The sequence below is a fragment of the Spermophilus citellus genome (assembly GCF_964194105.1).
Source record: "Spermophilus citellus genome assembly, chromosome: 1".
In the NCBI taxonomy this organism is placed as follows: domain Eukaryota; kingdom Metazoa; phylum Chordata; class Mammalia; order Rodentia; family Sciuridae; genus Spermophilus; species Spermophilus citellus.
Genome location: NC_138182.1, coordinates 160,445,883 through 160,465,911, shown reverse-complemented (window position 1 = coordinate 160,465,911; position 20,029 = coordinate 160,445,883). Strand labels below are relative to the sequence as shown.

The 20,029-nt window shown below is 45.6% G+C and overlaps 1 protein-coding gene and 1 long non-coding RNA gene across 8 annotated transcripts in view; one reads left to right on the top strand and one right to left on the bottom strand.

Annotated features, from left to right (window-relative positions):
* The window catches only part of TRPC7 (transient receptor potential cation channel subfamily C member 7), a gene marked incomplete at both ends in the record, with an annotated part of 165,372 nt that extends 155,674 nt beyond the window's left edge, over positions 1-9,698 (top strand). Inside the window, 2 exons of the mRNA XM_081290001.1 lie at positions 7,090-7,165; positions 9,529-9,698. Of these exons, the coding sequence (XP_081146127.1) occupies positions 7,090-7,165; positions 9,529-9,698 (246 nt within the window). The remainder of the gene's footprint in view (positions 1-7,089; positions 7,166-9,528) is intronic.
* LOC308646711 overlaps positions 1-16,107 on the bottom strand; it is a 572,715-nt gene extending 556,608 nt beyond the window's left edge. For 6 of the 7 annotated variants that reach the window (XR_014021458.1, XR_014021459.1, XR_014021460.1 and 3 more), the window contains exons 1-2: positions 15,665-16,107; positions 11,067-11,174 (exon numbers count right to left, since the gene is read on the bottom strand). This is a non-coding gene — a long non-coding RNA (uncharacterized lncRNA). Of the gene's footprint in view, positions 1-10,360; positions 10,456-11,066; positions 11,175-15,664 lie in introns of all 7 variants that reach the window. The other variant, XR_014021457.1, reaches the window with a different exon arrangement.
* Between the last annotated feature and the right edge of the window lie 3,922 nt (positions 16,108-20,029).

The window sequence follows — 20,029 nt, the reverse complement described above, 5'->3', positions numbered from 1 at the left end:
TGTTGGCCAAGACCTCACGGATGAGAAAGGGGCAGCCATGGGGGGGGCTTCCAGGCAGAGGCAGAGCATTTGTAGAGATCCATGGGAGAAGCTTGATAGGTCCTTAGTGGCTGGCAGAGAGAGCAGAGGGAGATGAGGGCAGTGGGAAGGCAGCATCTGGCCACTATGGATGTGGAGTGTATTATAGTAATCTAAGAAGGTCCGGGTGGTGGGAGGGGAACTTTTCCAGGAGAAGCGATGATAAAATCATATTTATGCTTTAATGAGAAGAGACAGGAGATCAGTGAAGAGAATGTGACAGTCGTTTGGGCATAAGGGGTATGAGCAGGACAGTGGAGAAAAGCAGACAGGATAAGTGTACATTCTGGATAACCAACCAAGGAGACCTGATGCTGGGGTGGACCTGGGGGAGCACCCAGCATGACTCCCAGATATGGTTCTTAAGCAACAAGATAGATATTGTTGTCTTCAATGAGCACCTGCCCTTAGACTGCCAGCTTGCCCAGTCTGTTAGAAAAATTGGAGAAAAAAAAACCCTCTGAGCTTGTAATTCTTGCATTACTTCTAGCAAAGAATGCTAAATCATTGTATCCATTTGAACCAGCTCATGAGGTAGTGATAAATGCTAACTACAGGTACTGGATTATAAAAGTTCAGGCCATTCTTTTTCTACCTCCCACTTCTCCTCCATCAGCAGTTTCATCCATACTGATCATTTCTTGTCAGATGTGAATTTAAAGGTGTCCTGAGCATTCCTTTGGGCTGAAGTGACATGTCCCTAGTGCCACCTTCCCACAGGGAGCAATTACAGACTTAGCATCTTCCAGACACAGGTCTCCAATTGAATCTTTCCATCCATATTTCAGAAGCCAGCTGTGCAGTGAGGAGGATTTAATTGTACAATTAAGAAACAGCTCATCCCTCAGAGCACTTATAGTTTTATCAAATGACATGGACTAAAAATTGGCAATGGGCAAATCTTGTATTTTATCGTGCGCAAAATTTGGACTGCCCAGGATGATCAGCTTTGAGTTATTTTACAGGCCAAATCCTTTGATCAGTGGAAGGATTTTTATTTCTCAGCTTCTCAGAAAGAAGTATAGATTATCTGTGTCATGAAAAAGATAGAACATCCTAATGGGTTAGGTCCAAATCTCTCCTGTTTTTGAGCAAAATCAGCTACTGAGATAAAGGAAGACTGATTAGGTGTGAATGTCCTGTACCCAGAATGAATCCTTTCTGACCAAGACTGTCTTCAAAATCAGTTTCAGAGCAATCTGGTTTGTCTTCAATCACCCTGGGTAGAGCCCCTCCTGCCATAAATCTCCCAAGAGCTTCCTGCTGTGATTACAGAGATTGGTTGGTTTGCAGCAGCCTTGGGCTATGAATGACCTTGGAAAGCTCTGCTCACCTTGTATTTTGTCAATCCATGTAGAAAAGCCCCAGGCTACTTTTTCAAATAGTTGTGAAAAAAATCCCACTAGCAAGCAACAGAGAGAAAGGTTTGCTGGGACTGAGTAGGGCTGAGAGCACCTTGCATTTACACATGGACACTCTGCTCAACCCTGTCAAGCTATTTCTGGCATCTTCCTGAGCCATCATCCACTGCTCACCATAGGAGGAAACCTTGAGATGACCCTAAATGACAGCTGTGAGCAGCCTAGACACTAGCCCAGGTGTAGACTCACCACATTTCTAGGAGAGAAGGCTGTCTTTCACCCCATTTAAAAGATGAGGAAACTGAGTCTCCATGGCTCAGGTCACACAGCTGGTTGAACTGTGACTGTCTGACTCATTCATCACACTGCATTATCCAGGTGCTTGCCTGTCACCCATCTTCATAGTACTGCACCAGAGCTTTCCTCAGAATCTGCTTCACCTGTCTAATGGTCACTGTGGTGAGATGTGTCTGAGCCTTCCAAGCTTTCAGTGACACTTCTGCACTCTGGCTACAGCAGCAGCAGGTGAAGCCAAAGCACAAATTCAGGCAGGGGTCTGATGATGGCTCATCTGTTTCCTTGGAGGGTGTCAAAGTTGCATGCTTTCATTCCAAAGAAGCTTCCAGATGTGCAGAGAACATGAGCAGCCAAATCACTCCCTCTTGCTTACTCTCCAGGCTATCCCCAGAAATGCCATCTCAACTTGCTTCCTTTATGTCCCTTCGTTAGATCTTCATGATTGTTGCAGTGTTTACTTTAACGCCAATTCTCCAACTTTGGGGAGCCCTTCTTTGTAAGCAAAGACACGGCAGACTTCAGAGGCTTTTCTATGCATTCTATGCTTTTCTTAGTCTCCCAGGAATCCGAGTTGTTATTTTTCCCAAAAACCAGTTTCTTATTTTGCAATCCTTTCCATTCTGGGTTCTGTGGACTGGAGACCCAATAGAAATACAAAACCCTGATACTGGTGAGACGGCCAAAGCATGCCTTCTCTCAGAGCTACCTAGTGACCTATTCCAAGATCCAGTGTGTCAATGTTTTGGGGGTGGGTGTACAGACCATGAATGCCCACTCTCTGACAGGTACATTTGTCTACTCTTCATGGGCAGAGCAAACAAGCCACATCTCATATAATCCAGAGAAGACAGGCACAGCCCTTCCTTCAAATAAGCCCCGATCTTTACCATGTAGTCTCTTTACCAAACCCAAGGTAAAGTCCTCTTATTTATTTCTTTTTATTAGTGCATTATAGTTATACATAATTTTGACACTTATACATGTTTAGAATTTGATTTACTCCATTTTGGTACCCACTCTCTCTTTCACCCTCCCCTATTCTTCTTCCTCTACTTCACTGGTCTTCATTTCATTTCATTTTATTTATTTTGATTTATGGTTACACCTGAAGGTGGAATTCACTGTGGTGTATTTATACATGCATAGAGTATATCAAAGCCAATAGATAATTGCTAATGCTTATTCTCTCTACTCCAGGGTTTGATAAACCCCAGTCTAACAAATGACTTGTCCTAGCATCCATTTGTCCACTCTCTTCTAAACATTCCTCAATTTCTCTGTACCTATCTGGAACTTGACTTCCCTCTGGATTCTTATTTGGTACATACTGGCTACATATGTGGTCTCTTCCTCATCTATGTTCTTAACCACTCTGTCTGCACAGATAGCCTCATCACCCATAGAAAGATATTCTATTTTCCCATCCACTACCAGCAGCCAGAGGCCACCTGACCCTTAGAAGTCTGGGCTGGAGGAATTGTGTGCCTTTCTCCTTAGATGTAGGTCTCTGCGGGACAGCCATTCTTATTCATTGTGCATCCCGTCTGCATCCACTTGAGTCTTCTTTTGCCTGAGTAATATTGCTAAATATACTCCTCTCCAGTGCTTGCTAAAGGCATGGGGGCAGGGGCAGGAAAGTTTCCACCAACAGGGACATATTTGCTCAGGGAAAGTTTATCTTCATGAGTTGAAAGTGCTCTTAGGGAAGATAGCAAGGAGATATCTCAAACTTATCACAAAGGAACACATTTTCCCCAAATAATGAAGGAAAGGAGGCTTTTGATGTCCATCTTCTCTGGAAACAGATATCCTCTATGACATCATATTAAATAGAACTTCAGGGTATTTTCCAATCATTTTAGACTTTCTGTTGATAATATCAGCATTCTGGTCTTGCAGATTCCAAGTTATCCAACATGCACCTCACATCCAAGCCATAACACTTAGATATCCTACTCTATTGTCTAGAAGAATGTCCCTTATAAACCATTCCAATGCCTCAAATAACTTCCAAAGAGGAAGTTATCCCCATGAGGACATGAAATCTCTTACGGACAGTAAGTGATCACATTAATCCCACTGAAGGTCCCTGTCATCTTGACAGTAACTTGGGGATGAAGAAGAATATCAAAAAGTCCTGCACACTCACAGTGCCCATCAGGATCTGCTTCCATGAAGCATCTATGATCCTAATGCATAAAAGCAAACCTTCACTTTGAAGCCCAGGTCTGTAGGAACCCCACTCTGCACAGTCATGCCAGTGCTCAAGAGTGGGCATGAGTGCTAATCCCAGTGCTATGTCAGTGACCCTCTTGCCCAAGGGTGGACACTGGATGAGGCACCACCTTCTGAAACCTAGTGAGGCTTCCTCCTGCACAACAGGATATGGTACCAGAAGCAGTCCAAACCTCCTCTGACTAATGGAACCAGTTACTGAGCAAAGCATTTCCTTCCCTAACCCATCTTGCACTTACCCTCTTTCTGAAGTCCAGATAAATCCCTGGCTTTGGTTTCCATTTGGGCTGAATCCTAGATCTGCCACTTCCTATGTGTGACCTTGGAGAAATCCCTTTGCTCTTTGAGCATCTAGAGGCATGGGGGCAGGGGCAGTGTCCTGCTGAAAATGGAGATCACAACTCCTATTTCACTGAGTTTCTGGGAGGACTCAGATCTTTTTGTGAGACAGACTAGTTCAGTCCTGGTCTAGAGGAAGCACTTGTTGTGCTTGTCTCTTTGCTTCTTTTCCATCCTTTATCCTTTCCTACTGGAGGGCTACTCAGTATTAAAGGAGGCCTATGAGCCGGATTTCATCAATTCAAACCAAATAGAGCCTAAGGGGAATATTTTGTTATAATAACCCATGAGGTTTTTAAAATATAATCAGTTTAATCATGTGGTACAGAAATAGTACACATTGAGCAGGAATAACCGCTGTACCCGTGAAAGGATTCAACTCCATGCCACTGAACTCCCAGGCCCTGGCTTATTATCATAAATAATAAGCCTCTTTTATTGATGGATCTATAAACTAAGGAAACCTTAATTCTTAAAGTTTGTCCTTTAAAAAGCAACATACTTTAACTAGATCCCTTTAACTTGTGTTACCCTGAACATTTGCAGTGGAAGAGTATTTCTGAATTTCAGTGAGAATGACAGATACTTAGGTATCTGCAGTTTTGTCCCCTCCCCAACCCTGGTATAGAACAATGTTTTTGCTTTGCTTTATTTTTCTAATTCAAAGTGAAAAAAGCCTGGCACTGTGGTGCACACCTGTAATATCACTCCCAAGGACAGGAAGGGAGAGGCAGATACAGAAGGATTGCAAGTTCTAGGCCAGCCTGAGCAACATAGTGAGACCCTATCTCAAAACAAAATTAAAAGGTCCAGGGATGTAGTTAGGTGATAGAGAGCCCTAGATTTTGCTAGTTCAGGAATAAAAAAAAAGAAGAAGAAAAAGAAGAAGAAGAAATGAAAATAACATCATTGAGTCTCATGGAAAGGTACATATTCTTATAACTTAGTGTTTTAGGCAGCTTTTTTGCTGCTGTAACTAAAAACCCAGCCAGAACAATTGTAGAGGAGGGCAACTTTATTTGGGGCTCATGGTTTCAGATGTCTCATTCCATAGACAGCAGGTTCCACTCCTTGAGGCTCAAGGTGAGGCAGGACATTATGGTGGAAGAGTGTGGCAGAGGGAAGCAGCTCCCATGATGATCAGGAAGCAGAGAGAGACTCCACTCACCAGATACAAAATATGTACCCCAAAGTCATGCCGCCATTGCCCACCTCCTCCAGCCACACCCCACCTGCCTTCAGTTACTCCTCAGTTAATCCCTATCAGGGGATTCATTCAATGATTGGGTTAAGACTCTCACAACCCAATTATTTCTCCTCTGAATCTTCTTGCATTGTCTCACATGTGGACTTTTGGGGGACACCTCATATCCAAGCCATAACACTTAGATACCCTACTCTATTATCTATAAGAATGTCCCTGAGAAATTCTGCATGACCATTTACTGACAGGGGAAGACCCATGCTCTCTGAGAAGGAATAGCAGAAAGGCAATTTGCTTATAAACCATTCCAATACCTCAAACCATAGAGCCAGGAGGATGTGAACCTCATGGCAGAAAAAAGGCACACCGGCCTGAACAAGTCACTGCAGAGTCGTGGCCAAGAGCCTTGGCCAGGGTCGGTCACAGTCTTGGAATCACAGTCTGGAAACACTTCCTTTTCATGGAGAGAACCATCAAATGGTGATAAAAATGAGTTATACCCCCAGCTCTTTGCACCCAGTTCACTTCCTTCTTACTTCCAGGAAGCTTTTCCAGAGCCCACGTACTCAGAACTTAGCAACCTGTATGAGGTCACATAGCAAACCCCAGAACAGCTTTCAACCCCTAAAGTTTTCCTCAGTCTGGAAAATGCTGCCTTATCCCTTTGTCCTAAGTGTGAACACATGAATAGGCCACAGGACAGGAGGACTAAGGGACAGGGAAATCCCTCCCTTTTTTCCGTGCTACTCATCTCTCTTAAGAGTTAGAATTCTCAACTTCCAGAATATTTTTAAATCCTAAGCTTTCACAGGAACCCTGGATCAACTAGCTGACAAAATCCAAAGTTCACCTCCTGCGGTCTTTCTTACACTTGGCTCTATTCTTGGTGTCTCTTAAGTGTTTATTCATGCTTCATTTGCTTCGAGAACACAGTGACTGCATAATAACTGGAACCTCAGGCCCAAACCCTTCTTCATCATGACTGGCAACACGAGGTCGTGCCTGTGGGATTTTGTGGAAAACGATCTCTCTAGTATAATTGTTGCTCCATCTGGCAAGAGTTTTCCAAAGTATGGTGGACTTGTCCTCCAAGCCTAGCCCTGACCTCTGCACCGAGCAAATCTCCTCTTGTGAATGGCATACCTCTCACCGTCAACCTCTAGGGGACACAGCTCCACCTGGGCTAACCTAATAAGATGTTCCCAACATCCCCTCCTTAAATAAAACTGAGAAAGAGGCCATGACTTGCCAGAGTAGAATCAGGACCCTAAAGCAGCACAGTACATTCCAAATCATTATCTCTCCCTCTCTAGTGGCTCAGCCTCCTGCCATTGAGAAGTATCCTGTTCTTATATCCCAGGTCAAGTGGACATTGAATCCTGGGAACTGGGGAGGTTAAACAGAAGGCTGGCCAGCTTCCCCCACTATGCAGGGCATCCTGAGCAAGGCACCAGGGTTGAGCTTGTCCCAGGGACTCCTGAGGTGCTGTGAGGGACATGGGCCTCATGCTACACCATGTAGGCTGCTTCTATGCAAGGCCTGGCATGCCAAACTCCTCCTTGCTTCACATTTCAGAAAATCATGAAACGGCTCATAAAAAGATATGTCCTGAAGGCCCAGGTGGACAGAGAGAACGATGAAGTCAACGAAGGTAAGGGATTGCATCACCACAAATGTGGAGCCCTACAGCAGCAGTAAGCTCAGAAGTGAGGTGTGGGTGTCACAGGGCAAAAATCACGGTGTGGTTGGGGTACTGTGTTCCCTTCCACAGGCTGCGGGGAATCCATCCCCTCACTCGTGAGTACAGTGCATTTCCATGAGGCAATAGGACCAAGGTCTCTGTTCCCTTGCTGGTGCAGCTGAGGCTGCCCCAAGTGCAGCTCCAGAGGCCACCTCCTGTCTCTGCAGATCACCAGCAGCAGAGCCTCCCTCTCCTCATGCTACCACTTCTCCTGCCTGTTGCCTCTCATCCACTGTCTCTGCTCCACTCTTCTGCCTTCCTCCTCTACTCTTAAGAACTCATGATTAGATTGGCTTCTCCTGGATAACCCAGAATGATCTCCTTATTTTAAGGCCAACAGCAAAGAAAGCTCGATTCTGTTTGCAGCCTTAGTCCCTGTGTGCCGTGTAACACAGCACACTCTCAGGTGAACTCCACAGTTTAGGATGTGGACATCATGGAGGTGGGAGACATTATTGTGCCTACTGCAGTGATGGCTGCTTTGAGTCAGCCTCAGGTCCCTTGAGTTCAGGATGGCCCAAAGTTCCAGTACCCCACCTCATTCTGTGGGTGCACATACAGAGGGAGCAACCTGTATTCCATTTTCAGAGACTACCCCTGGATCAGTTCCAACCAGACCTGTCCTGTCTCGGTTTCAGGTTCTCAGCCTCTGACAACTAGCAGTTTCCCTAAGTATCCCCCAACTCTGTACCAGTTATTAAAACTGCAGATCCCAAACCCCACCTAGACCTAATGAATTGCTATATTTAGAGTGGGGTTTGGGGGTCTGCATTTTAGATAATAACACCAGGTGACTCTCAGGTACACTGAAGTTTTCCAACTACATTATTTTCACTGTTTGGGTTATTTTCCAGTCTATTTTAAGCAATTCCTCTTACATGAAAAGCAAATTACCTTATACCAGATCATTAATCTCCGTGAGACACCTAGGATATTTGCTACCTAGAAATGGCTGTGTCCATGACCAAAGGCACTAAGTCTCCTCCTCACTTGGGCCACAGGGGGCTACAAAGAGTCTGATCATTGAGAGGACTTTTGCCTCATTCCAGGCACCTAATGTGCAACCTCAATAATGACTGAGCTGGCTCCTGAGGTGACACTGCTTAGGGACTGAGTAGCACCCATCTACCCACCCCTACTGGGAGTCTCAAGTATAAAACTGGCAGGTGTCATGCCTGCCAGCCTCAAGCTGTGTATAACTATGATGGACATGAATGCAATTGCTACAGAAGGTGGGGAAAACCAGGTGCCCTGCCGCTTAAATGACACCACAAAAATGGGGCTCAGTGAAGCACCTGATGAAAAAAAAAAAATAGATCCATTTGTCAAGATGAATCTAGCCATACTTTCATGATCTCTGAATTTTATATGTATAATACATGCCTGGAAAACAGATTCATATCTATTTTCATATTATTCAAATAACATGTCCACAGGGAGTGGATTCCCACTGAGTCAAGTCCAGTATCTTAATATCAGGAAAGAATCTTTCTACTCTTCTTTGTGGTTAATAAAAAGATTCCCACAGCCCAGACCCCTGTGATTTCTAACCACACGGTTCACTGTGGAAATAAAAATTGAAGGTCCCAGGCTGGGGTTAGGTAGTGGTAGCACACTTGCCTGGCATGAGTGAGGCACTGGGTTCAATTTTCAGCACCACATATAAATAAATAAAATAAAGGTCTATCAACAACTTGAATTTTTTTTTTTAAATTGAAGGTCCCTAGTTGGTCCCTTGTTATGGGAGGAGGTGGTGGCAGGCATCCATGAGGGTTCTATCAGTGAGGCCATGCTGCTTGTGTGGACAAAGGGGACCTACTGGGGTACCTGGCTCACTCCTAGGAGACTGGCCAGCTCTGTGGCTGCCACTGTGCTGAGCCATTCTCTTAGGTGCCTTGAAGTTTCCCTTCCCTGCATATCTCGACAGAGCAAAACATAAAGTATCATGAAAATAAATGTTCCAGTTAATGAGGATGTTGCTCAGTCTTGAAATGTGCCATTAATGACCCCAGGAACAACAGTCTCAAGATAAGTGCTAGACACAATTCACAGCCCTGATCTCCACACCTCCTTCTAGCCACAAAGGGAGAGGCTTTCCAGGAATGGGAGGAAGAGGACTGTGTTCCTGAATATTGGGAAGCTGGGTAGTATTTAGGTCAGACAGAGCTGCCATTGCCTCACCTCTACCCCTGGCAGCTGGTCCTGCGTGTACCTGGGATGAGCCCCTTCCTTCTACTTGCTCTCACTCAGCAAAACCTCCTCTGTCCTTGCAGGTGAATTGAAAGAAATCAAGCAGGATATCTCTAGCCTGCGCTATGAGCTTCTTGAAGAGAAGTCCCAAGCTACTGGCGAGCTGGCTGACCTGATCCAACAGCTCAGTGAGAAATTTGGAAAGAACTTAAACAAAGACCACCTGAGGGTGAACAAGGGCAAGGACATTTAGCAGCCCAGTGGGCATCTGTGACTTCTACCAGCATTCCAAGGCCAGGTTGGATACCCTGGCCCCCAGCTCTGGTGGGGAGGGTCCTGGCCCACTCCTCTAGGACACAAGGGGATCCACTGGCTCAGTCTCGAGCACATCACTGACATCTCCAGCCAGGAGCCTGGACCCAGAGTGGTTATGAAACTAGGCTGCTGGGTAAGAAAAGTTACTCGGAAGAGTAGTGCCCCGACACAGGTGAGGCCTTCAGTCCAGCCTCGGTGAAATACATTCCTGTGGCCAGAGCAGGAAAAGGCCATCGTGGATGCACACGTGTGCCCTCCCATGGCACATGGGACTGCAGCTCTGGCTGTGTCCCGGGAAGTCAAACCTCCTCATCCCCTGACCCCTTCTCACTGCCCCATGCCACCCACATACACATCCAGCCAGAACCGGGAGGTGACCTGTGATCTATTCTTAAGTGCCAGATGAGAACACAGATAGCCTAATAGTAAAATAGTTCTATTTGTTTATAAAAAAAAATGTTTAAAAATCCTAAATCAAAAATTGTACTGTAGGTAGCACTGTTTAGAGAACAAAAAAGATCCAAATGATGTATTTTTACCTTTATTAAGATTATCTTGTATTTACTATTTTTACCTAAAATGGAAAGAAATAAAAATTACCTCATAAGAGCCTGGGAGATCTCTGTGGATATGCTGTGAAGCTGTCCTGCCCTCTGTCTTGAGGTGGCCTTAGGAACTCTCACATCAGAGGTGACCTGAAGGAGAAAGGGCTAACCCTGGGGGAATCCAGCAGCCAAGATCCCCAAGAAGTTCCTGGCCTCTGGCCTCTACTGCTAAGAAAGTGGCTCCCCACTTTCTATCCCCAGACCTGGTGACCCCAGCCTCATTGAGGCCAGAAAGAGGCAAAAGAAATGATGAGAAAGATGAAGTTTTCTCCCAACCCACCTCTCAGGATTTTCTCTGGTGTATGTGTTTGAGAAAAGCTGTGGGGATTTTCTCCAGAGATGTGCCATCACAAAGACTGGCACACAATCTGAAGAGCACTTGAGGATTTGTAAGTTTTTAAAAGTCCATCCATGGCCCCCTACAGGCCGCAGGTTTAAATCTCCAGACCACAGTTTATATCTGTAAAGTTCCCTGTACACACAGTATGCTGAGGTACTTACTCATCAGACCCACCCTTCATTCTGGACCCCCAATTCTCCTGTCTGAAAGAGGGGGCCGTGAATCTGAAGAACAGCCACCAGAGGGCGCCCAGTCCCAAACAATGCCCATTCTGAGCAGGTGGAAGGCAAGGCCTTGGATTCCAGAAGAGCCCTCTGGTCCCAAGGACTAGTAATGTCATCCAAAGCTATTGAGCACTTACTGTGTACCAGGTGCTATGCTTAGGGCTTTGCATGCATCGGTTCTCCAAATCTTCAGAGCAACCCTGTGAGGAAGGTCAGAGTTACAGATCAAATACCTTGAAGATGCCCTAGAAAGGGAAGAAAATCATAAATATGTAAGATATATATATATACATATTATATCTATTATATACATACATACACATGAATGAGCACACACATACACCCACATGTATTTGTGTATATGTATATATGAACCATGGTCCCCAGTGCACAATGGTTTTGACAATGATTTTTCAACTTTATTTTTGTAATACACATTCAGTAGAAACATACTTTAATTTTTGAATTTTGATCTTTTCTTGGGGTATTTGTATGTAGAGTGATACTCTCTATGATGCTGGACAATGGCAGCTCCCAGTCAGCCACCAATCACAAGGGTAAACTACCAATACTCTATGGTGTACTGTGCTACCAGCATTTGAGGATACCAGTATTCCACAAATTACAGGAGATAGTCAACACTCCATTATAAAATAAGCTTTGTGTTAGATTATTTTTCCCAACTGTAGACTAATGCAAGAGTTCTGAGCACATTTAAGATAGGTAAGCTGTGACATTTAGCAGGGTAAGTTTATTAAATGAATTTTTTTTACTTATAATATTTTCAACTTAAGATGGGTTTATTGGAGTGCAAACCCCACATAAGTATAGACTTTCATAGATACATATGTATTACAGAGGGTTGTATTTCAAGATAAACAATACATCTTCAGTAGCAGAAGATTTCTACTGAACTCTACTATAAGAAAATAGCAGATGAGATGAAGTAGTAAATAGAAGTAAAGTCTGTCCCAAAATTAAGGGATTGTGAGGGTGGATTGTGACAAACTGGTCAAAGTGCCCTTCTTAAGCAGGTTGTAGATACCAGTTCAGCTCATTGTTGCTATAAGCAATCCAGGCCCAGTTTTTCCAAAGCTTTCCAATTTCTGGGAGGCAAAGTCAATTTTGTGGATCCCCTGGCAGCTGAGATAGGTGATCAGAGATGTTGCTGACACGTGGCTCTATATCTGGGCCTTCCCAGACCATCTGCACCACCACCCAGTGCTCAAACAACACAGAAACACTCAGGTCTGGTGGGTACCTCGGGCATACTGTGCGTGCAGGGAACTTTACAGATATAAACTGTGGTCTGGGAGTTTTTAACCTGGTACTTGTAGGAGGCCATGAATGGATTCAAAAGAACCCACAAGTTCTCAAGTGCCCTTCAGACTGTGTGCCAGTCTCTGTGATGGCACATCTCTGGAGAAAATCCCCACAGCTTTTCTCAAATACTCATCCAGGCCCTGTGAAGCCTGCAGAAGATGAATGAACTTATTCAGCAAATATTTACTCAGTCCCTTGCCAAGTACTGGGGACAGGCCACATGCATCCAGTAGGGCTCCTTTTCAAGCCTGGACTCTGAATTGAGAGGCGGATATGCTTTGTAGAAGAGCAATTGATTTGCCCAGGGGATAAATTACCAATACTTCTGGAAGATTTTCTTTCAGATCTCCCACTTACCTTCATCAGAATGCTAATCAACACTTTCAAGATGCATTATTCAATTTCCCTATCTGCCTTCAACCAGAGGCAATTGGCAAACCCATTTCAAACTGTGGCACCCTTTCTCCTATCACACCTAAGTATCCAGTCTGCTCCTCACCAGAGAGGAACAAAAACAAGCCCCACCAAGTCATTAAAAATGGGAAAAGAAAACCAGCACCATCCATTTAAATTTTTCATGCCACATCTGGGAGGTGAGAATGGTCCAGCAATGAACTCATGGTGGCCAGGTGGGTGGGAGAAGGGACCCCGCTTTGTAGTACTGCTGAGGAAGCCTGGAACAGAGGGCCAGCAGAGCACATCAGCAGGGAGCTTAGTGATTTTTCCAGACACTGACAACCTCCACACCCTTTGCCTTTGTTGAATTAGCCAGGCAGAGGAAGCAGCTGTTGGAGACACCAAACAGGGCAATGTGGAATGGAACCTGAGCGGGGCTCAAGGACAGATGAAAAAACAGCCCAGATCCTCCCTGAAAAAGCTCACACAACTCCCCCAAGATATGCACACTTCCCAAAGCACCTCCTGTCCTCTGTATCTCTGCACACTTACTGTCGTTCTGTCCACAACATATGCCTTTAGTATCTTTCTCCACTGCCCAGAGGGAAACTCCATAAGGGGATCTGATCTGTTCCCCACCAGGCAACTGGTACAGGGCCAAAGGGTAGGCACTCAATGAAGGACTGCCGGGCCCTTCTGGGCCTCATTTTTCTAAAGCTCCTTCAGACAGCACCATTGGATCCTGAAAAAACTTCATGGATTTGCAGAAAATGCAAGCCATCCCCTGCTGCACCTCTGCCCAGAGGTGCCTGAACCACGTGACCCCATTTCCCTTCTAATCACAGCCTGGAAGGAGGCCCCACTGCTTTTCCCAACACAATGCACTGCTTACTGTCTTAAGGACTCAGGAGTGAAAGCTGCTGGCCATGTCTCCGGGGTGACCAGAGGTTAAGCAGTGAGTTCTCCAGTCACTTGTCACTTTCTGATGGCTCCTAATAGGACTCAACAAGTCCTAGTGACACTTCCTAAGCAAAAGCTCCCAATTAGCCCCCCCCCCCAGCTGTTGCTAAGGGACACAATGCTCACACATTTGAGAAAGCACAGCAGCCTCCTGTAACCATGGAAGGTTAACTCCCCACCCCCAACCAAGAAAGATCCCAGAACAACAACAAAAAAAAATAGCCTGCGGCAGCCCAGGCTGAAGAAGGTTCCCTTATGCAGGTGTGACTCTGAGGAAGCTACCTGAATGGCGGCAGGCCTGGAAGCCTGTGACCAGACACCTCTCTGGGGAGGGCAAGACACCTTCATGGATGAATGTCCCTCTTCCAAGAGCTCATTAATGCTTGTGTGAAGTGCAGAGTCGGAAGGGCCCTTGAGGCTGTAAGCCAAGGAGTTTCAATCTACCTATGCAGACAGGCACCTCCATTTTATGTTTATTCCACTCCTCCTTTCTTCCCTCCAAGGGTGGAACTCCTAAGGGAAAGGAACTCCAGGAGAAACACATCCTTGTAACCCAACTTACACAGGTCAAGCAGGCAATGAAAGTACCTTCAGCCCTGGGTCCCAGGCACAGCAAGCTCCTGAGGCTCACCCTGACCTCGCCCAGCCTTGAGAAGGAGGCCAGGAGGCCAGCTCCCACTATGGAAAACCCACCCACTCACTGACTGTTGGCCTGCTCTTGCTCCTCTGCTTCCCCTAGCAAGCAGTGGGGACATCCTCAGGGAAGAGACACAATATGGGGGGAAAATTATGTGGGCTCTGGTCCCCAGAGATCTGGGTCTGTAGATAACAAGGGAGAGGAGGATTGAGGGAAAAACTGAACATTTGAGAGAAATGGTGATGGAGGAGTTTGGGGCTCTCCTCAATCCAGGAACGCTCCCCTCCAACTGCAGCAGGAGAGAAATGGAGGCCAGGTCAGGGTACAGAGAGGCCAAGGCAGTCAGCAGAGAGGACAAGAGGGAAGAGGAGTGTGCCAATGTCCCCAGAAACCAGGGCTGTGGCTGAACCAGCAACCCCACACTGCCAGGCCCTTCTGGATTGAGCCAGAGACCAGTTCAGCCACCTGTCAGTGTACGTGGGGTCTCCAAAAGAGCCAGCCCCTGCCGTGCACCCAGGAGGCATGACATGGAGGAAGGAATTCAGGCAGGGACAAAGTAACTTATTGGGAATTTTAAAACTGTGGATTTCAGGTCTTCAGAGTATTGAGTCAGAAATAACTGGGTCAAACATAGCCCACCGTGCCACGACATGCATGCATGGATGTGGCATCAGCTACATGGGCAGACAAAGAGGCCATATGTCTTGGGAGCAAGGGACATGTAGAGACTGCCTGATAGGCCTGACCCACACTCCCCAAGGTCAGTATCTCACCCTGCCCTGGCAGACTTGGAGCACATTGGGGAAATAAAAGACAAAAGAAAACAACTTAAATATGCCAAATAAAAATGTAACAGGACAATTCTGGGTGTCTGATGGCAGGTGCCTAGGCCAGCAGGAGAGCGAGAAGGAGCGGAAATGTTGAGGGGCATGCAGACCTGGTACTGGTTGTGAACAGATCTCACTCCACCCCAGGCATGGGCTAGCACCTAAACCCCACACAGTCACCTACAGGGATCAGTTCTCCCAATGTTGACATCAGACCCGAGCAGGAGTAACCGGGTTTTCCTAGAGTTGTATGTGTGTGTGGTGGGTATGGCCACAGGATTGCGGAACAAGAGAGTGTGCATCCGGTTCACAGTAGACCTCCTGCCATCCAGAGAGCGACTGTCCATAAATGACATCAAAGAGCAAGGAAAAATAGAAGGGAGAAGAGGAGATAGGAGGAGGAGGGAGAAGAAAAGAAAGGGAAGGAAAGGTATAGCATAACGTTGACCCTGGGTCTAGCTCACCCCTGATGCTCTGCTTCCTACCGGATCTTCCTTAAACCTTGTGATCTGTTCCAGATGACCTTTCAGTTCACCTCCAAATAAACTCCATTTTTGCTTAAGCTAATTTGAATTGGTTTTCTGTCATTTACCTCCTCAGACTCTTGATGAACACAGATGTGATCCTAGGGCTTCTTTTCCTCACCCTTTCCTTGGGTCTGGTCTTCAGCTTCTGTGATTAGAAGTGCCAAGGCCAAAATCTGCCAGGACTGTTATTCTTGAGATGCAGTGAGATTCTGGACAATGAGGAGGTCCAGATTAAACTGCTTAAGAGAGAATAAGCAAGGCATGGGGCCTGGCAGGACTGCTATAGGACCCAGGGACAGCAGCCCCTCCGTACCTGGGAGAAGAGTCTTCCTACTCTGCCCAGGCTACAGGTTTGGAAAAATCCAGAATTGGCACATTAGGCATTCCTGTGAGGTATCTCTCCACCGCTTTGGAGGCAGCAGATAAGAATGTGGCCAACAGGAATATAAAGGAAAGGTGGGACAAGGCTGCTAGCAAGGTGACCACAGTTATTGTGCTTATTGGTGAGGGTGACCCCTCAGAGACTCCAGAAATAGCCAGTAGATACTTTGAGTGTAACCAGTTTCTAGCCGGTGAGGTTGCTGCTATAAATAGGAAATACATAGCTTTATTTCTTAGGTTCAGTCTGGCGAAGTGGGACTATTTCAGTTACATAAATGCAACCTGATATTGGATTTCTGGGGACTCCTCCTGCTTTCCATGAGCATGGATCATTGGGAGCAGCATGAATCCCAACAGCTATACCACTGACTCAGATGCCAGGGGGAGAGCAGTGACCACCCCAGACCTGAGCAAGAAAGGAAATGGCTTTTTGGATCATTTCAATGATAGACAAAATACAACTCCAGGATTTCATGCTCTGCTCAAATCCATCACAGAAAGGACACTGCAGCAAGGCAGAGCCCCTGGTGCCTTCCCAATCCACAGAACTAACCTCAATGTCCCCAAATCCTGGCCAGCCCTGCGGAAGGGGAGCATGCTGTCTCTCTGACACCAGGCTGTTTTTTTTTTTTTTTTCAGATGCAGCTTCACATAAAGCCATTCACAGAATTCTCATTGTTGGTGACATGAGCATGATCAGAATATATATTCTGTGCTTCAGCAAAGATTATAGAGTGTCATCTCATGACACTGCTTATTCTGAAATGCACATGCTTTTCTGAGCCCTAGGCCCCCTGAGCCTCTCAGTCCCCAAGCTGAGTTCAGAGACAAGTGACTTCCCTTGTGTTGAGGCTGCAGGGTGAGGGTGCTACAGATAAGAATTCTAGTCACTGTGTAGATTCTCAATGTTTCCCAAAGGGTAGAAATACCATTTTCCTGATTCTTAAAGACCTTTGGTCTGTCCTCCCCTGTAAACATATGATATGAAAAATTCAGCTTGAGGCAAAACATAGGGATACTTTCTGAAAAAGGGAGCTAACAGCTTATTCCCGACATGTGAGGAAACCAAGGGAATTATTGTTCTGCACTCAGCCTGAAAGTCACAGGTCAACTCTCAGAGACTGAAAGTGTTCCCCGAGCTCATGATATGTGGCTGACTACCTTGGGTCTCTGCTGCATGGGCAGAAACAAGGAGATGGAGTTGGAGGTGAGAATAGGACTGGGCCCAAGCCTCCAACACAGAGGCACAAAAGAAGAGGAGGAGGGGGAAAGTGGGCCCATATGTGCTCCCACATCAGCCCACTTGGATGCCGCCTGAGGACATATGTAGCAGACGTCAGTGGCTTCACCTTCTTGATGAGCAGAGACTCCTGCAGGACTCAATGGAGGGCACACCAGAAAACCACGAGCAAAAGGCAGCATCATGTGAGGACACTCTATGGAAAAGAGAAAATCACACAGAATCTGAACATGGCCCAGACCTTGGTGTCTCCTCCTTATGAGCTATGGTTACCCACCAGCACAAACCACCATTAGTGCAGAGCAGGGAAGCCTGGACCTGGGTAGCCTCCCGGTGTCACACCATAGGCCTCTAAGTTCAGGAAATGATGGGGCCAGTGCATTGGTCCCAGTTAAAAGAGATTCGCTGTCTGGGAGCAGATGCTCTATGTGCCCAGCATGACCACCATTCTGTTCTGTGAAGAGCTGGCATGACTTTACAAGAAAGGAAAATACGGTTGTGCTGAACTATTGCATCTGTGGCCCCAGTGAGAGGTGATACACACACTGTGCATTCCCTCCTGCATGGCCACTAAGCATAGTCATGTGACTTGCTTTAATTAATAGGGCATTAGCAAATATATATATTTGCTAATATATATTCGCCCACTGGATCATGTCCTACAGCAAGCCATCTGCCGTGTTGTCAAGGAGTTCTACACTACTGAATGTGCAAAGGCATATGGAGAGAAACCTCAGAAGACCAGAGGCTCGCGTACTTTCCAGCCTCGTCAAGCCCCCAGTTTAGAGCAGCCACAAGAGTGATTCAGCTATGTGGAGCAGAAGAGCTGCCCAGCTGGGCCTTGCCAACTACAGAACCATGAGAAATAGTAGTGCTGTCGCTTCAGACCCGTTAGTTTTGAGGTAGTATGCTACCTGTAATAGATAACTAAAACGCAGGGGCTAAGGATGGTTCAGGAACGTTTCACATCATACCCAGTCCATTTATAGGAGAGTAATCTTACCCATGCATCCCCCAAAATGATCTACTCCTGAGTCCTCAGGCCTGGTGCCTCAACTAATAGTATCCAACAAATGCAAGTCAACAGGTTAATGAAACTGCATTCAGGGTTTCCACCTGCCCAGGTCAGCTGTGCTCCACTTAGAAACACTATTTCTAGACACCAGTAGAACCTCTGCCCTGCCCTGAAAACCAGCTTTGGCCATCTTATGGGAGGATGAATGCAACCAGTTAACCCAGGCTTCAGCTCAGTCACAGGTCACAACATGTGAAGGACGAGATGGGTTCCAGAACTCCCACTCTGAGGGCCTTGAAGCCTCACTACAGAGAACAGAGTGATCCTGGGACAGAGAAGTGGATTTCCAAGGGATTTTTTCCCCTATGAAATATATTGCACCACATTACGTTAAAATATAATGCACCGCATTTTTCTTGGTGCACTATAGTTATGTATAGTGGTGGGATTCATTGTTGTGTATGTATATACACACAATATAATACTACAATTGGGTCAATACTATTCTCCTGTATTTCTCCTTTCCCTCCCTTCTTCCATCTCCCTCATCCCTTTCCTTTACTCTACTAATCTCCCTTCTATTTTCATGAGATAACCCCCACATTTCTTCTCCTCTTTTCTCTCTACAGAGAAAAAAAAAAAAAAAGCTTTTTGCTCTGTTGAGAGAAAAAAAGAGCTTCCATATATAAGAGAAAACATATGACCCTCAACATGATCCTGGGTTTGGCTTGTTTTGCTTAACATCATTTTCTCAAGTTCCATCCATTTTCCTGCAAATGACGTAATTTCACTTTTATGGCTGAATAAAATTCCATTATGTGTGCATACCACATTTTCTTTATTCTTTCATCCATTGATAGACACCTATGCTGGTTCCATAGTTTGGTTATTGTGAATTATGCTGCTATAAACATGGGTTTGCATGTATCACCATAGTATGATGACTTTAATTCTTTAGGATAAATACCAGGAGAAGTATAGCCTAGTCATATGGTGGTTCCATGCCTAGTTTTTTTTTTTTTTTTAGGAACTTCCATACTGATTTCCCTAGTGGTTATACTAATTTATAATCCCTCCAGTAGTGTAAGTGTTCCTTTTTCTCCACATTCTCTCCAGCTTTTATTATATTTGTATTCTTGAGGGCCGACATTCTGACTGGAGTAAGATGAAATCTCAGTGTAGTTTTGATTTGCATTTTCCTAATTGTTAATGATGTGAAACAGTTTTTCATATATTTGTTGGCCATTTGTATTTCTTACTTTCAGAAGTGTTCATTAGGTTATTTGGAGGAGTTTTGGTGCTAAGTTTTTGGAGTTCTTTATATATTCTAGATATTAATCCCCTACAGAACAGTATCTAGAAAAGATTTTCTCCTATTCTGTAGGTACCCTCTTCACACTCTTAATTGTTTCCTTTGCTGAGCAGAAGCTTTTTAATAAGAGTGGTGGGCAATACAGAGGAGATATCACAAGGAAATGAGTGGGTTATTCTCTGATACAGTTTGTTGAATGCCTCTCAATGGCCCATGTGTTAAAGACTTGGTCTCCAGGATGGCACTATTGAGAGGTGGTAGAATCTTTAGGACATGAGGTCCAGTGGGAGTCCTTAGGTCACTGGGGATGTGCATTCAAAGGGGATTGTGGGATCCTAGACCCTGTCTCTTTCTCTTTTCTCCATGGCTCATGAAGTAAGTTGTTCTGCTCTGCCTTGCTCCTGCCATGATGTGCATCCTTGACACAGGCCAAAAAACCTGGGTCCAATCATTCATGGACTGGAACTTCCCAAACTGTGAGC